Source organism: Piliocolobus tephrosceles, chromosome 3, assembly GCF_002776525.5.
Source record: "Piliocolobus tephrosceles isolate RC106 chromosome 3, ASM277652v3, whole genome shotgun sequence".
NCBI lineage: Eukaryota > Metazoa > Chordata > Mammalia > Primates > Cercopithecidae > Piliocolobus > Piliocolobus tephrosceles.
In genome coordinates, this window is record NC_045436.1 from 23483844 (window position 1) to 23503503 (window position 19660).

The 19660-nt window shown below is 33.2% G+C and overlaps 1 protein-coding gene across 3 annotated transcripts in view; it reads right to left on the minus strand.

The window, feature by feature from the left end:
* Window positions 1-8806: 8806 nt before the first annotated feature.
* Window positions 8807-19660, minus strand: part of TLL1 (tolloid like 1) — a 222526-nt gene continuing 211672 nt past the window's right edge. For all 3 annotated transcript variants that reach the window (XM_023226651.3, XM_023226642.2, XM_023226656.2), the window contains 2 exons: window positions 13757-14007; window positions 8807-12529 (listed from right to left, as the gene is read on the minus strand). In XM_023226651.3, coding sequence (XP_023082419.2) covers window positions 12395-12529; window positions 13757-14007 — 386 coding nt within the window. In that variant the 3' untranslated portion in view covers window positions 8807-12394. The remainder of the gene's footprint in view (window positions 12530-13756; window positions 14008-19660) is intronic.

Here is a 19660-nt window from a genome sequence, read left to right on the forward strand (position 1 = left end):
TGATGGAAAAAATTGAAGAACACACAAATAAATGAAAAAATCCCACATTCATGCACTGGAATAATTAATATTGTTAAAATGTCTACATGACCCGAAGAAATCTATAGATTCAATACAATCCCTATCAAAATTCCAATACCATTTTTTATAAAATCATATGCAACCATAAAAAAAACCTCAAATAGCCCAGACAATCATAAACAAGAGAAAAAAAGCAAAACTGAAGGCATCACACTACCTGATTTCAAACTATATTTCAAAGCAATAGTAATGAAAACAGCATCATACTAACATAAAAATGGATCAATGAACTCAAAAAGAGAGAGCTGAGAAATAAACTCACACATGTATATAGTCAATTGACTTTCAACAAAGGTGACAAGAACAGACAAAGGGAAAAGGACAGTCTCTCAATACAAAGTATTGGGAAAAGTAGTTATCTACATACAGAAAAAAATGAAATTGGACCCTTATTTCGACCTGATGCTATAAAACTGCTAGAACAGAAATATATGTGAAAAACTACACAACATTACACATTATTGGTCTGGGTAATGATTTGTTTTAGATTTGATAACAAAAGCACAGACAACAAAAACTAAAATAGGCAAATGGGATTACACCAAAATAAAAAGCTTCTGCACAACAACGGAAACAATTGAAAGATTGAAGAAACAACCTATGGATTGGTAGAAAATGTTTGTAAGCCATATTTCTGATAAAGAGTTAATATCCAAAATACATAAGAAACTAAGGCAACTCTATAGAAGAAAATATAGTTTGATTAGGAAATGAGAAAAGGGCCTGAATAGACATTTCTCAAAAACTATATACAATATCTATTTACATTTTTATAGTGGACTTATGCATGGTCACCTTTATGTAATACTCTAGCATGCAGTTAATTTGGTTATATTAATAACACTTAGTAGCACTAAAAATGTGTATTAATTGCTTCCTTTTTATCACTAATAATCTCTTTTTCTGGCACAGTTCTCCACCTCTAGACAAAATTTTAATTCTTAGTCTTTCCATTTGACTCCACAAAAGCAAGACTTCCTCCAATATTATTCATTTCAGATGAATAAAGCTATTTAATAGCTCTCAATCTATGATAAAGTAGGTTCAGGTTTGCTGAAGATTAAGCTAGAATAAAAATGGAACTTATTTTCATCTCAAACTTCCTATCTCTGAATTTGCAAGCTTACCTGTTATACTGAGATCCTTATCATTCTTTTCAGAAATTTTAAAGGAACAAAATGCCATTTTGAAAAAACAAATTATTAAGTGGAAATAAAATATGTACACGTTTAGCATCATTCTTCGTTATTAAACAAACAACTCTTACATTTACAGATTAAATTATAGGTTGATAAGCTAGTCTTTTTAAGGGCTTAAAAATGACTTATCTTTTCATACAGGTAGCTTAGGGTAGTTAAGAAAAATACTTGCTTAAAAATTGAAATATAAGTTTTCCTTATTGCTGAAAATTTATTTGAGTTGCTATAAAATGACCTTAGCATCTTAACCCAAATTTGTTTAAAATACACATGAGACAAATTGGAGAGAGAGAGAAGAGAGAAGTCTCTTTTATTCTAAAAAAGTAATCTCACAGTTTTATAATGTAACCAAACTAAACATACTTATAAAGAAAGAAGGATAACAATAACATATTTCATCTTCATTATTACAAATGACAATCTCTTTCTGTATTAGTCATATGGTTTATTAACTTCATATCAGTGTTTCAGAAAATATTCCAGATCTTAAGGTGACAAGTACTCATTTTTTGAATTATATAAATTTTAGCATATTAGATTAGTTCGACTTAATTTAATTCAATTCCATTTCAATTCAATTCAATTTAACCGATCTATAAAGGAGGTCTTTTTAGTGTGCAGTTCTGTGTAAGTACAGACAAAAAAATAGCTAATCTACTTGCTTTTGAGGATCTCAAATCGTTGCACAGAAAAAATATCAATGTAAGAATAAATGAAATCAGCATGACAGGTAATTTGGGGGCATCCTGAGAAGTGCGCTCAAGATAATTTGCAAAACCTTTTCTGTAGTGCTTTCTAAAGCATATTATCTCATAACAAAAACTATATATTTGACACATAATATAGTGCAAAATTCATTTACCTTGCCTTTCTCCACAGAATTACTTAGAGGAAGCTGTAGCATAAAATGCATATTATCATTATAATTCATAGATCACATGCTAACAGAAATCTTTTATAATAGCTGGCATTTGGGATATTTTTCTCGTATTGAAGTACAATCCTGATCTCATTAAAATTAATAAAACAGAAAAAACATGATTAAAAATGATTTATATTTTTTTATAAGTTTAATAATGTTCCTTGAAGTTAGGACAATCCTCTGTAGAAGGCTAAAACTAAGAATAACTCAAATACATTTTTACTTCTGGATTCTTATTTGAGTTGTTAACTGCATTGATTGACTGAAAATTATCAGGTTTTCAAAATCTTTTTTTGTATCTTAGCAACTACATCATTTGTTGTCCTTTTTCTTCTAATACAGGATAGTGACTTTAGGATATGAATTTCTTGTAATTTTTCAAAAAATAATTGTTTAAAAATATTTCCAATTTTCCTACAGTGTTCTGTAGTTAGATATTTAATTGAATTATGGATTCAGCGTTTTCTGTCAAGTACATTTTGGCAAAGATTAACAGTCAACCTCCCTGTCACAGCCCCTCACTCCGCATCAAGAATGATCTAATACTTGGATAGTAAAAGTGCAACATAAAATGTTGCTTCATTTTTAACAGATTCCTTTCTATCTGAGCATTTGATCCCTGAAGTCCTACCTCTGTTTGAAGTTTGAGGAAGCCTTAAACATAGAATTATTTTCTTTATAAAAGTTTTACCCCACTTTTCTGTTTATTCCTGATGGAATATATTAGCTTTAGGCAAGCTACTCTATTTTAACTCTAAATAGAAATCAACAAAATTTAATCAAACTGCATAAAATCATGTACTTAATGGGAAAGCGAATGGCTTTTCTTGCTTTTAAGGTAGAGAACTTTGAACATATTAGCATTTAAAATCACACTATAAAGAGCAAAATGAAAATCTGAATTTATGATTACTTTTTACATTTAAATTTAATTTATATATCTACCCCTCTTTAAAGGGAATCTCTTCATCATAGACACCGTATGATCTTGGAAGTTATGTGTTTTATATTCAAGATTCCCGTCCGTAATATTGGAATAATACTACTTATCTCACAAGGTTATTGTGCACTCTATAAATGCTGAATCTGAATTAAAAATCTACATACACATGAATTATAATATTTTATTTTAAAATCTCTTGAAAACATTTTTTAAAAATTATAAATCATGTAAAGAAGCTAAAGGGGAAAAAAGAGAAAGAAGAGAAGGAGGAGATTGGGGTTCCTAGCTGGCAATTTTTTTATAATTTATGGTACATATAAATATTTGTTTTTAATATAGCCAAATATTTAATTCTTATGATTGTGGATTTATTAAAATTGTGTAAAGCTCATAAATACATAATGTACATTTATATCCTAATATTATGTTATATTATATATACCCATTGTCTATTTATTGCTTCTCAATTCTAAATATGTTTTTCATTGCCTGCTGTAGAAAATGGAGGTGGTCCCTTTGAACAATTGTCCTTTGCTCTCTTTTTTTTTTTTTTTTTTTTGAGACGGAATCTCTCTCTGTCGCCCAGACTGGAGTGCACTGGCCAGATCTCAGCTCACTGCAAGCTCCGCCTCCCGGGTTTACGCCATTCTCCTGCCTCAGCCTCCGGAGTAGCTGGGACTACAGGCGCCCGCCACCTCGCCAGGCTAGTTTTTTTGTATTTTTTTAGTAGAGACGGGGTTTCACCGTGTTAGCCAGGATGGTCTCGATCTCCTGACCTCGTGATCCGCCCGTCTCGGCCTCCCAAAGTGCTGGGATTACAGGCTTGAGCCACCGCCCCCGGCCTGTCCTTTGCTCTCCTGATGATATGAAGCTGCATCAATACAGAACAATGCAGGATGTTGCTGGAGGAAGGGGCTTCTCCTCCTAGTTCTGGTGTGCTTCTCTGTTTCTCTCAGCAGGCTCTGGAAGACTGCACAGCTTCCCTGTAGCCCAGCTACTGGAGTTCAGATGACTTCCTAAAACCAGTTCAAAACGAGAGTTTTTCTATACCAAGGAATTAAATTTATGGTCAACGAAAAAGAGCATCTGAAAGTGTTAGAGTCAAATAGTTATCCAGAATGTTTGCATTTTGGATGCATTACTGGTTACATTCCTGTCAGCAGTGTGTAAAAGTTTCTACGCTATACATCCTTGCAAACACTTGATAGTGTTTAAGACTTTAGTTACTAAGGCAATAGATATAAGATAGTATACTATTATTTAAATTTGAATTTTCCAAAAAATAGCAATGTCAAACATGTTTTCATCCATTTTTTTTTTTAACCATTCTGCTTTCATCTGTGAATTTCTTGTGTGTATCCTTTGCACATTTATCGATTACATTGGTTGCCTATCTTCTTCTTTAAAGGATCAAGTGGCATTTTAGGATTTCTAGGTCAACAGATAACATCTTTAAGTCTTAACTTTTCTTGCCAAAAGGCTGACAGTCATTTTATGTATCATTCTTAGGTCGTGGAGTGGACGCAAACAGGCAGTGAGCTGAATTTGATTCATCATGAATTACATTTTTATGATTTTGATAATTGTATGTATTTTGAGGCTCTAGATTTACATTAATCAAAAATTTTTAAATGTTATAGATGCATTGTTTCTTTTATCATTGGAATTGCTAATTTTATTCCAAATAGTCTCTTATGCCTAAAAAAAATCAGCTATCATAAGTTTAAAATATGCCCAATACATTTTTTCACTTTCAGCTTTTCTCATACTGTTTCACAAGCATCTTTTCTAAAAGCTTATAGATGACACTTTAATCCAATCTGAATGTACCTTTTCTTAAATTGGAAATTTTAGTGTACTTACATTTATTGCAATTACTAGTTTATTTTTTATTTCCTCACTTATAAAATGGGGACAATAAATTCTAACTCACATGTCTGTGAGAATTACATGAATTAATATCTCAGACACTTAGGAAAATGCCTAGAAGATGTGTTTTACATTTTAAATATTACTTATTACTGTCTTTTTACCATCTTATTTTGTGCTGTCCATGTTTCCCACTTTTTCTATGCCTCTTAATCTTCCTTTCATAAAATCCTCAAGATTATTATTTTTACACTGTCTTTCTCTCTCTACTCATTTAGAAGTCATATATCCTACTTTTATGCTTTTGGTTAGCCTACCATTTTACCCTGAACCTTTAACAAAATATTAAAGTAATACTCTTCTTAAACACTACAAAGACCTTAGAACTTTTCAACTTCAATTAATCCTCTCTAGTTGTACATGATATTATATTACTGTTTCCTATGTACTTCCACTTTCTTTTAAAATTATTCACTAATATTATGATAACATTAACTATAACAAGATAATTAACATTAATTTATAGTAGTAAATATCTTAAATTGACACATAATCACCAATTCTTGAATAACTAATCCTTCTTGCATGTCATATATATAGTTCCTATTTGTAAGTAGTATTTAACAAGGTATAAAAATTTAGGTTGACAATTATTTACTCTTGATGTCTTGAAGACTTGATTTCACTATAGTCTGTATTGGAAAGTCTGCTATATTTCTAAAACTACCTTCTTCTTGATGATCTGCCTTTTTCTTCGACGACTTTTAAGACTTTTTAACTTTGTATTAATCACTTTCAGTACTATGTGTCTAATCTTTATTTTTATGTATTTAGCTTTAAGGGCAGCTTTATTTTTATGTGTTTTCTAAGTGCAGCCTTATTTTTATGTACTTTTTGGGGAATTTTTTTTGTTTCCCGAATGTGAGGATACATGTCTCCCAAAAGTTTCAGGGCATTTCAGATATTTATACTGAATATTTTATTCTCCTTCATTGTCTATATTGTCTTCCTCTATAACTCCTAAAAATACATATTGAACATTCACATCTACTTCTCAAGTCTCTTAAAATTTATTTTTTCATCTGTTTGTTTCTCTGTTGTGTCCTGTGATTCTTACGTGCTTCCACTTCATAAATCATATCATCAACCATATCAACTACATTTTTTATTTCAATTACTGTATTTTTTCATTTCTGCAAGTTTAATTTATTTAAAAATCTACTCAGTATTTTGAAAGTGTCTATAGCTTTTCCACATATTTCCATTTCCTTTCCTTAATCATTTTAATATACTTTTCTTTTTACTCTACATTTGATCATTTCAGCATTTAAAATTCATAAGAGTCTAATTCTGTTACTTATTATTCGGGATTACTCTTACCTGATCTTTCCATAGGTTTTTCTGAATTGTGGCATCATATTCTATGAGGTGTTATCTGTGTGCATAATATGTTGCCTAGGTTGCAGGTATGTGCTTCCAAATTCTTTTGTATATATACACGTGTATGTGTGTGTATGTATGTGTGTGCACGTATATGCGTGCTTTTGAGAGAGTTGGGTATTCTAGGGACTTTACTCACCTTTAAAAAAATCACTCATTGACTTGGAAGGGAAGCAAATAGTGAGACAGTGAGGCATTTTACTGTCCTGCAATCACACTATTGGTGAAAAACCTCCTTTTACCTCACCAGTTAGGTCGCATTGAATGGAGATAGTGGGTTAAATGTATTTCATATTTAGAACTACAATTTGTCAAGTGCTGCTGGTGCTAGTTTTATGTATCTCTTTTTATAAAATATATTGTTTACAAAAAGCCCCAATTGTCCATCCTGAGATTCAGTAATTTATAAATTAAAAATAAAAGTAATACATGCAAAGAAAAACTTATTATTATAGGACAACTGAATTTTTTAAAATGTTCAAATGCAGAACCAAAGATATTTATGTTGATGCTAGTCTCAAAATACAAACCACCAAATGGCAGTAGAATACACATGTATGTTTCATTATTGAAATTTCAACATTGAAGGGTTACTTTAAATTAATGCTTATCTCTTTAGTATGTAAACTTCACGAGAGCAAAGATTGCTGCTTTTTTCTTTTTTATCTCAAATTCATAGTACTTAGCATGGTATGAAGTATATTAGCAGGCATTAAGCAAATATTTGTTCAGTGAATAAATAGAATAAATGAATGAGCAAAATACATTGTTGTACTATGCGTTTTGGTTTGAAAATGGTAAAACTTATTGTAAGTGACCTTTTAGTCCCAGGGAATTCAAACACAACTAATACACATATAGTAAGCATAACAATTGAAAACTTTATGAAAAATTTTTCATAAAGAAATGTTTCATAAAGAAACATTGAAAAATTTATGATTCCCCAGGAAAATTTTCCTGTAATTTACTTTTAGTCTCAATTGTAGTTCCTTCAGGAATATTCACTAAATAATTTTTAGGGGAGGCTTACATATTGAAGGCTTATGATCTATAATCCTTTCACTTTGTACTTTCTGGGCAGTCTTTCTGTTTAAATATTCTTAATGTCATTCCTTAAAGTAATTCCTCTTACACCCCTATTACCACGGTGACATCACCACTGTGTTTTCAATGTTAGCTATCGCTTTTTTGTGGCACTAATTCTAACATAAAAATATTACAAGGGAATATAGATGCACTTTTATATTTGGATGGAAATTTATCGTATTTAGCTAAATTTTTACAGTTGCTCTTCAAAAAAAAAAAACTAACAGAGCTTTCAAATGATAATGCAACTTTTTCTTTCTTAGATTTGTTGTATAATTAAATATTGTGGCCAATACAATCATCCTATAATATTATTCAATAAAAGAAGCACCATTGAATCTATTTTTAAATATGTAATTTGCAAAATAGACTGAAGCATTGAGCACGTGTTTAAAATAGTGTAAATCAATTTAGTAACCTTCATTGCTATTTGTTTTCAGATGCAAGTATGCTCTCAAAATTTGATAGTTGGGCAAAAATAAAATGTTGTATAAGTAACTTTCCCGGTATAAGGACAACACAGACAGACAAAATAAGGTCAGAGGGACTGGTGAAGCTGTTAGCTTATATTCATATAGAAATATAACAACAGAAGCAATGCCAGTATTTACTCATATACCTCCAACCTGGCAATAAATAAAGATAAGTCCTGATGCTGGACTTTCTAAGTGCCTCAATCTGCGTAGAGTTTAATAGATCTCTTGTCAACTGATTTTTATACAGATACATTTCCACCTACAAGCTTTTTGAAGTTAGAAGTTGATATTCATGGTAATCATTTGCTGCTTAGAATATTGGATGAGAAGGAGGTTATATATAGTGAAGTGTGTTCACAGCCTTATAATTCCTTTGCTTTCATCCTGCATTAGGGTACTTGCATTAGGGTGTCATGACTGGAACTAGAGTTACGTGGCCAGCTTGGACTCAGGTTCAATATACTGGAGTGAGGGAAAGTTAGGCAGGTTGGAAACTAGACAGTGAAAATGTAGATGTCAGAGAAAAGTTTGGAGACGAATAATGCTATTTCACAAAATATCAGAGCCAGCATTCCCACTACTTGGTTCCTAATCTAATGACAAAGTTTCTCAGTTTTATAACAATAACATAAAACACCAAAAGCTAAATATTCATTGGAAACCAATTACCATGCATTGAAGGATAAAAACTTTCAATTCATTCACCGGCCACCTTTTTTCTCCTTTTGATAAGTTCTTATTACACATTTGTTGTTGTAAAATAGAAAGCATTACTGCAATTCAAATTATATATCTTTAGGAGGCAGTTATATTTTCTGCTTTCCTCCTTCCATACCTGATTTAACAAGTGGCATCAAAAATTTTCCATAAGGCAAGTCTTACTCTTATTAGTAAATAATAGTTTCCAAATATTTGATAACTGTTTTCAGTAATTTATAATTTCACACAGGGTTATACTCCTTCTAAATCTATATAAATATATAATTTAATGTTTCTTTTAAAAAATAAATTTTAACCTTACAAAAATAAAATTAGTTATTTGATGCTTTTAGATATTTTTCTATATGGCAGAACAAAATTTGATATTTGAAGCTTATCACCAAAAATACAGCAGTATTACAAACCAACTAAAAAAGGCTAAGATATTTTAAAACAAAGTTAAGCAGAATTTGAATCTCATACTGTGACATATTAAAATGAATCATAGATAGCAAAAGTCCAGCCATATAGGAATGGGATACTTGAGGGTTTCGGAAACACAATTGCTTCTCATCCATTTCTTTTAAAAAGTTATTTTGTCCATTTATGTTAAGTCACTATCTCCTGAATAAACTACGGTTATATTCAAAATTGACTTTTAAAAATAATTTAATAAAATCAAGTGAGAACAGTGTTTTTTTCTATGTGTAGTCAGAGAGGACAACATGGGAGTTAGGACTTTGGCAAATATGAAGCACAACCAATATACTGATGTAGGGTGGAAAATAATTTAAAAAATTAATTTAATAAAATGCCTGGAGCAGTAAGTAACAATCATTAACAACACAATAATGAAGCTGTCTGTATTTTCATTTAACAACACATTTAAGGCAAACATTGAATGAATATAAAAATAATATGCGGTAAACTAATATCTGATATGATACAATAAAAATTAATTTTCATGTTGAAGACCTAGTTATGACAACATCTCTGTATGCCTTCTAAATACCTAATTTCTCAGTTGTGCAGAGCATAGCTCACCGTGGCCTAACAACATATCAATCAGAATGTCCAGAATATTTCTTAATATAGATCAATACATTTCCCCTATCACATCAGGAAAAATAATTTAATATATTTATTTTCACAAAAGGTTCATACTAACTCCAAACTATAGTTTATTTTAAATTCCTAGTACTAATTCTGATTCTTAAATATAGCTATCATTGATATTCTAAGTTTCATGCTGTTCTCGAAAAGAACAAAATGCCTATCTTGAGAGTTTTACTCTAATTCACCCCTAAAATTTACTTTATGTGGGAAAGTTTCACCATAAAAAATCTACTATTTATGTAGGTCAAGATTGATTCTACTACCTTTGTAGAACAAGCAGAGACTCTTATATAAGACAAACTGGATTTCAACATCTAACTTTACACTGTGACTCTGGGAAGGTTAAATAAATTCTTTGAGCCTCACTTTCTGAACTACAAAACGAGAACATGATGAGAGCCCTCAAAGTGTAGCATGGAATTTAAAAAGAGCTAGTGCACATTCCTAGCACAGGGGTAGGAGTAGTATAGAACAGTATAGGTGTTAATGTTAATGACTTTTTCTCCTCTTTCCCATTCCTGGCATATTTTGGCTAACTGGAGATTAGTGAGAAAATATGGAAGAAGTTACTGGAATAAATCAGCTCTACTAACAGGCTCATCTACATTGCAGGCAATAGTTACACATTTTCAAAGTAACATTCAATAAGATCAAAACGTTGGTTTTAAAAATGTATTTACATTTTACAATTCATATGCAAGAAATATTTTCAGGGCAACAATTTAAGAAAAAAAACAGATAAGCTACATCTGTGTGTATAGTTTAATTTTGTAAAACTGAAAGAATATACCCGATTGTATTCAATGTTGTATGCTCATGGACAGGTAACAGAAACAAAGGTACTTCATACAGTAATCTATATTGACATCAAAATAGAGTTTCTCTAAAGGAAAGAGCCTTTCTTTAATGCAATTGATCATAATTAGAAGTTCCCATTATTTGTCCATGAAACCTAAGGAAGGTGCTATTTCAAATGGAATTCTAGTAGAACTTGGCACATACATTTTAACTTTTCAACCACCCATTATTTTTTACCTCTTGTAGTGTCACTCACTCAGACAATCACACATCTACATTCATTAATTTTAAAAACACACATGCCTTTAAAGCAGAAAATTCATCCTCAAATTACATTTTCTACAAAAAAAGCAGGACACCATATTTATATCCAATGCTTCAGTCATGGAAATGCATTTTCTTCATAGAGCTATTAGTTAACATACACTCTTATGTTCAACATTTCAAAAGGTGTGTTTTAGGAGGATCTGTTTGATCATGTGCAAGAATTCTAAGGCATTATAAGTAGTTGTTCCACAGGACAAGGGTTGCCCTTGCAATGATATACTCTTGATATATTTGACAAGTCTTTAGTCTTCAAATGCCACCAGCCATAGGGAGACATTCGTAGTCTACAGGTGGGTTGGCTCAAAGGTCAAAAACTTGTTTAAAAAAAAGTTTATGGAATAGCACCATAAGAAGTCTTTCAGAAACAAACATTTTTTTCCAACATTGCATTTTGAAAAAATGAATCCCAGGAAGAGAAAAATGAAAGAGATCTTTCAGTTCTCACAAGACCTACTTCTGCTTCATTTCATTTTTTAAAAAATAGATTAACCATGAAAACATCAACAATAATAGCTTCAACAATAACAGATAGACAACAAAGGAAAGACAATAGCAGCAGCAGTAACTTGTGTAATGAACCATCCAGACAGTCATTCAGAAGAATCCTGCTCACACCTCTTCGGCGTTTTCTCATAAGGTTCGTAAGACATCACAGGCTTCTTGGATTTGGTGTGAAAGGCAGCACTTCCAAAAAAAAAGAACTAAGTTTACCATTTCACTGGGCATCTTCTGAGACAAAGAACTGATGTCTAGAATTTAACTGCAATAATAGACACCACTGACATTTCAAACTCATCAAAATGTAAGTACACTAAAGTGGTCTCAAGATCATTTGTGTTTCAGAGGTTAAGCCGGCCTGCAAGTGGAAATAATGAAGCTGAAATATCCCAGTTTCCAAACACCAGACACACACATACACATGGAAAGTACAAGTCACCCTCAAAAGACTCCCATTTCACATCACCTTACATGGATCTGGTTTACACCATATCCAAGATACAAAGTCAGCAATTATCCTAAGACAACCAGAATAGTGTTTTCCAGTTTGTGACCTGCAAGATCATTTTATGTCCCTAAGTCTTGACAAATTGTCAAAAAGAACTCTGCAGGGTCACAACTCCTGAATTAAACTGTCTGAATTGTGAGGCGTCTATTTCAAGCTGTGAACAAAAGCTTGTAGAGTCTTCCTTGAAGTACGTGATGCCCTTTCACCAGCTTTATTAATACCATCGAGCATGGAGTTCAAATATCCTTGTAATGCTGATGAGGGTTTCGCTGGAAACTTCTCTTTTAGTACAAAGATAATTCTGGTCTTACAGGGATTTTTTGTTCAAACTCTTTATATAAAACATTTGTGCCACTATCTTCAGTTTTTTTAAAAAAATATGTCTTCTCTCCATTATGCACATTCTTTTGTGTTCTGACAGAGGTTTTGGTGTTATTTTTTGGTATGTGTGGTATCTGGATATCTTATGCTTTTGTATCTTATATGAAATCCCTTCTTGTTGATTGTGTCATCAGTGTGGAAATGAATTAAAACTGCGTCTCCAATTGAATAAATCTCTTCTGGGGGCTGAAGGAAAACAAAAACAACAAGCAAGTAAACAAGCAATAAAACGAATCACTTTTTCTTCAGTGTAATGCATGTTTGGGAAAACTTTTCTTTGGAATATAATTTATTCCTCCCAACAACCTTGGAGAGTAGGTGTAATCTACTTCTTCACTTTATAGAGGAGAAAATGAGATTCAGAGAAGAAAGTGACATGCTAGAGCCTACGTGGCTAGTCAGTGATATAGCTGAGCTCTGAACATACATTACATTTTCTAAGTTCTGGGCACTTTTCTCCCTAGGACTTAAGTGTTTTTTCCCTAAACTTTTAAGCCAAGTTCTCTTGATTTGCAAATCAGTAAAGTGAGGTTCAGAGAGTGTAGAGATACTAAATGTGTTTCAGAAGCTGCTCTGAAGCAGAGCCACTTCCAGAATCTAAATCGTCCAGTATTTCTTGTTGTAATAATCTAAGCACCAAGAACCTTTTTCGTTACATTTCAGTTGTCATTTGGACAGGAGTTCAACGGTATTACTGAAGCAATAGCTACTGGTAGACATTTGAAAAACTGGGACCAATATCTTCAGCACAAAATATGTATTCAGAAGACTATAAATATATAAATATTCATGCAGTGAGTTCTGGGGGAAAAGCACAGAGAAAACTTTAGGTTTTTCTTTTCCTTATTTCTCATGGTGACCTCTTCTGGCCTGTACCTGGCACTCTGCACCTGCACAAGTGACACTCTGCAATGGAACAGTATCTCTGTAGCACTGCCTGTGTACACACACCAGTGGCTGACCTTGCCACTGCCGCCAAATATATTTGTTAAGAAGAGAATGTGAATTAGAATGGTGTGCATATTCTTTTTTTCCTTTAAGCTTTAATTTAGAAACGTGACAGAATTGTCTGTGGTGTGTGTTTAAATATGCTGCTGTTAGATTAAGTATTTAAATATTTATTGCATAATAAGAACTTAGAACATGGAAAAGTGATAAGAAATTATACCTACTGATTTCATCAGTTTCACCTGATATTATTCAGGCAAATGCATTAGAAGTGGAGAATTGATAAGGGAATATGCATGTTATATTTTGTCAAGCCATTTATAATACGATGTAACCTTTTTTTTTTTTTTTTTTTTTTTTTTTTTTTTGCAAAAGCATTGCCAACTTGTGAATGGTACATATATCAATCATGTATCAATAGGCATCTTAATGGTGTCTAGGGTATTCTACTGGTGGTATATTTACCCCGGATCCACAGAATCGACCAAGCCCCACAGCTGTTGAATCGAGACCGTCAAAGAGCTCCACATAGTCATAGCCACAGTCTGCTTCTTCTTCCACTTCAAACGTCTGGAAGGATAGTTCAAGTCGAGAGCCCCGTTCTGATACTAACAGCCATTCACAGTCAACCTGCCCCGGGTAGTTGTTATCCCCAAACTGAGCATGTGAGTACAGATCTCTGGGTTTTGATTCTGCTTTCAATCGGCCGCCACACTCTGCCCAGGAAAGAAAAATAAAACGAGTAAGGTCAATGGGCTTTAACGGTTCCAATTTAAATTTCAGTGTAGTTTCAGTGTAGCCTAGCCATTGTCTAACTTCTGTTTCTACTTCCAGTATCAGTTATGTTTTCCATAACTGAAGAGTCAGATAGTGTCATGAGTGCCCACCCAGGCCCCAGACATGGACCACCTGGGTTGGAATCTCAGTCCCAATGCCTGCGGGCCCTGTGACTCTGGGTAAGAGATGTCTTTGAGCCATGTTTTTCTCAAGGGTAAAATACAGATGAAAATAATGGTACCAATTTTAGGGAGGTTTCAGAATTGAAAACATGAAAATCACTTAGAATCTACCACTTAGTAACTCAATAATTTTTAAAATTGTAATACCTAATACTGTCTCTAGTCTCAAATAACTATTTTCATAGAGAAGACTCCAGAGTATTAACTCAAGTTTAATCGTAACAATTTAAGAACTCCAAATGCAAAGAAGTGAGAAGTAACTTAAAATTCAACAATAGATATAAAACTCCTCAGTGTGTGTTTGTGTTATATGGAACTTTCTATATAGAATATATACAATAGTAGGATTTTACTTCAATAGAAATATTTATCTCACTTGATGGGGGAAAACCTACATAGATCATTAATTATAATTATCTTTGCAATTCTCGAATCTATCAAACGATAGTCTGTGTTTATTACAAGAAAAAATAGTAAATGCTCCCCACAGTTCCTTTAAAAAAGATAAATTAATAAGCATAGGCTCTACCAGTTATTATTGAGTGACCTTTGTCACTCAAGGTAAATACACCAACGAAATAAGCAAGTGTGCATAAAACGTTTCAGTTAGTATAATTTAGAAAATAAAATATTTCAAACACTCTTCTCAGGAAAAATTTGCAGTCAGAGCCCCAGAACTTTTCCTTTTTTTTTTGAGAAGAGCTCTCGCTCTATCATCCAGGTTGGAGTACAGTGGTGTGATCTCGCCTCACTGCAACTTCTGCCTCCCAGATTCAAGCAATTCTCCTGCCTCACCCTCCCAAGTAACTGGCACTACAGGCACTCACTACCACATGTGGCTAATGTTTTGTATTTTTAGTAGAGGCAGGGTTTCACCGTGTTGCGTGTTGGCCAGGCTGGTCTTGAACTCCTGACCTCAAGTGATCCACCTGCCTTAGCCTCCCAAAGTGCTGGGATTACACACATGAGCCACCGCACCTGGCCAGAGCCCTAAAACTTTTTAATTACTGGAGATTAAATAAAGGCGGAGAGCCTGCAATGCCCCACCAACCTATCCAAGCAAGTATGGTGGTTAGGAGGGAGATAAAAGAAAGGGCTATGAAAAGTGTCAGGAGAAAGTAGAGTTTCTTTCTGTCCCTGTTTGTCAAGGCTTGAAAGAGTTTCTGGGAAGCAGGAGTTTCACTGCTAAAATAAGGAAAATCCCAGAGGAAATCCAATGTGGTAAGATCTGGAGACGCAAAACCACTGGACAGCCAAGTACAATTGTACACTGTCATGGTAGTCTGTGACCAGATAGTCCTTCGTGAAGATGGTTAGGCAGCTGACATTCTAAATTGGACTTTTCAGATTTGTATATAGTTTACCCATATTGTGGTTTGGTGACTTTTAAGAAACAAAATGTTTCTGAATTATGGGTATTGAACCCCTTGTCTGAATTCGTGTATGCCCAAGCAAATCTATGGGCGTTGTCATAAACAGCAGGAAATTCAGAGACCTTTATGTGACTAACATATGAAGGAACTTCCAGCTAGGGTTCCAGTTACAAGAATGACTTCCCCATTGGGCTGTGTTACACGGTGAATGCAAATGTCCCTCCATCTTCCAAATGGTAGATGAGTATCTCACACAACCTACTGATAGAGGTGCCACTATTACAAATGTATTTATGTGAGGAAATATTCCTGAAAACCGGAATACCAATTACCCTTGGGATTTTATCTCCCAAGTGCCACAAACTGGAAGCCAAGCATCCTCCCTTTCCCAGTATGGAGCTTTTCTTATTTCAGTAACTTCAATCATTATTTGCCCCTTCGTGGCATGGAACTCCCCGTCAGATTGCCTGGCTGCAAATCTGGCTCTGTTCTTTACCAGCTGGGGGACTTTTTTCCACAGTTGCATTTCTAAAAAGGGAATCACACATAGTACTCACATCATAGGGTCCAGATGAAGAGTGCATAGGTTCATATATGAAAAATGCTTGAAAGGTGCCTGGCATAGTAAAACCTGTAAGCTACCATTATTATTGTTATTATTTTCCTATGAGCATATGTAAATGCCATCATCTGTACTCCAGGATCCACTCAGGTATGAAATGAAAAACCCAGAAAATTAATCAACAATTTAAAGCACTATTAATCTTCTATTAGAAAGGAAAAATTCTATTTTTGAAGGTCAGTAAAATATTTTGTGAAAAATATTTCTGAATTCAACATATAAATATGTAAATCAGTGTAATCTCATTTACAGATTTTTAAAAATTCTACCTCTTCTCCAAGTTTGAGAATTGACTGATATATTTTGTTTTCAGCTTTTTAAGCTAGCTTCACCACAGCCCAGGAAGAGCAGCAGGGGAGGACCTGGAGAGCTGGTGCAGGCAGCCTTTTTTGTGTGCCTGCCTCACAGATACAAGGCAGCATTATAAAGATCAGGATCCAGAAGAAGCAACACTCTGCCAGCCACAACTTGGAACAAAAATCAAGGAAGAATTAAAGAAATTAAGTAGAAGAGGAAAAATGACTTCATAGAGGCTTTATGAATCTGAAAATCACAGGAAGGTGTCTTTATGGGACTTTATTAAAAACTTCTAGAAAAACGACCTACATTTAAAGACAAATGCCTTAAACTGCATTTAAGGACAACAAGAAGTTCCGCGCCCCCCATTTTTGTGTCCGTTTTCTTTTTATCTATTGCAGTGCACACCCTCATTTCTGTGGATCACTGCTCAAACTAATAAACCTGGAATTAATTTCTAACCGTGACACACACACAAACACACACACACCCCCTATGACAGAATTCAGTCCACAGGAATTAATGTTCTAACCATCATTCACTCACTCACACACACACACACACACACACCATAACATAATTTAGTCCACAGGATGAATTTGTAAAGAATGAAATGAACATTTGAATGCTCTATGCAAAAGAGGTGTGATTTTATTAAACTGTAATTACTATTGCACCAACCTATAATATGCCCTGAGAAAATTCCAGAATACAATAGGCAGCCTGAGGGCAATTGCTTCTGGGTGTTTTCCAGAATCCTCCTGGCCATTCAAGCAATGGTCAACAGGTCCTTTATTGTAATAGGTCACTTTAAAAGATGACTTTTAAATACGGTGAACACATTTTCATCAAAACTACCTATCCATTTACCAAGTCAGAAAAACATAAAACCAGTTATTTACCATGTTGGCAATAGCATTTTTATATCATCTAAAGAACAGCTGCCAAAGCAGTTCTTACAGAATTCTGAGAAATGGAAAATGAAGCTGAAAAGGAAAGGTAACAACGAGGGAAGAGAAGCCTATGGTGAACTTCATTTTAATTTGGAAAGACAGGTTTGTTTATTTCCTGGTAAAGTATTAAACTCCAGGAGAAATCTTGTAATTTGACCTATAAATGCTTTTAGTGAGCAATCCAGTTTAATTGATTTAGATCAAAATAATTTCTTTTTCAAAGAGTTTAATAATATATTACTTTATTTTTAAATGTCATTGACACAGAATATGATGTTTTATATTACAGAAAAGAAGGCCCAAAAGACAATACTTTGATTTTAAAAATTATTTTCTCTCCATGTTTCTCCCATTTTTCTATTTTGTAGCCATATCCTCTTAGAACTAAGACACAGGATTTTTATTATTTTTTTACTAAAGATTTGCTTCCTTTAATTAAGTTATTTAAGGCTGGAGGAATACCATTTGTTACCTATTAAAATAAATTTGGAATTCGAATTTGAGCAAACTGTCAGAGGAAAAAAGAACTCTTTTCAATTAAGTCCATTTTCCGTGGACTTGTTTTTTTAACTTCTAAAGAAAAGCAGCCATAATTACATATTACATTTCTAATCACCTAGTTTTAAAATTCATAGTGTTAGAAATTTCTCTTGTGCATAACATTAAAATTGTATACAAAAATATAAATTTAAGCAAATGAAACTATATACTTAAAGGATCCATCAAAAATAGCCACCCATATTCTAGAAGACAGTAAATAATGAATAAATGCTTTATACTTGTAGCAAAGGCTGACAGATATGGTACTGGACTTGGCTGTCTTGTCAGCAGAAATTGAAAGATAAACTGAAAATCATAAGTTTAACTTATCAGATTGTAAGCTGTCAATAGACAGGAATTCCTTCTATTGTCTTAAAAATTCCCACACATTTACATTGTCCAAAGCAGATGCAAAATAAATATTTGGTGAAAGAGTAGAATAAATGAACCCGTTAAAGAGACTTTGAGGAGAAATAAAAGCAGACTTAAATAAGAGTATTTCAACATGTATGATTACTAGAAAGTGATAGAAAAAAAGAGGTCTACCAGAAAAATTCCAACCTAGCTGAAAAAACAAACAAGTAATATCAAAAATTCTCAGAATAATAAAGGAACACGAGTTGGGAAGTTGGGACTCTAATTTCAACTGTTACTAACTTCTTGTGCTATTTCAGTTACTGTTAAATTTTTTAGCCTTAAATTTCTCATTTCTGAAATGACAGAGCAGGCTTAAAGAATATCCATGGCCTGTTTTGCCTAACAAATTGTGATTGGGGTTCCTCACATGATATCTGAATGGTTGTGAATGAAACAGGGAAATAAAATGAGCCTAGTCACTTACATATTTTGAAGAGATTTGCTTAATATTTCTATAAAGAAGCATTCAATCTTCACCTCATAAGAATGATAGTTTTATATTCATTTTCTTCCTAATCCAAAAGTTTTACATGAGAAAATATTACTATAGTAGGAAGTACATTATCTTTGAACACAATCAGAATTAGAATAAAACCCAGGCTTTGACACTATTTTAGAAACTGCAAATTAATCATCCAGATTTTCACTGGCTTCATCTGCAAAATGAGGATGATAGTATCTATGTCACACAGTTCTTTTGAGGATTCAATCTATGTAAAGTATGTGTGTAAGACTAAAATGCCCAGTGCATTCTCTACCATTGGATCATAATACATGACCTCCATTAAGATAAAATTAGATCCTCTTAGTGGAATGTTCATGATAATACAAACACTGCAAATGGCGTGCATGGGAAGAAATCATGCAAATTAGGGAGTTATGGAGTTTTACTGCTGTAAGTAACCTTGGGATTATTATTTTACAGATGAGAAAACTGAGATCTTTTCAAAAGTTTCCTGCTAGCTAAGGGTTCACCTGTAGCAGGAACTCAGATGTACCGACACACTGGGACATAATAGAACCTCAGTTATCCCTCTTACAAGGGGTAAAAAGAGACAGCATAAAAGTAAGTTTTTATAAAAATAAATAAGAAAAAATTAGATAATCTTAAAATACTATATCATCAATTATTTAAACAGTGACAGCACATTTTCACACTACATTTTTGGAACCTATGATGACGATATTTTCCAAAATGTGATGAACTC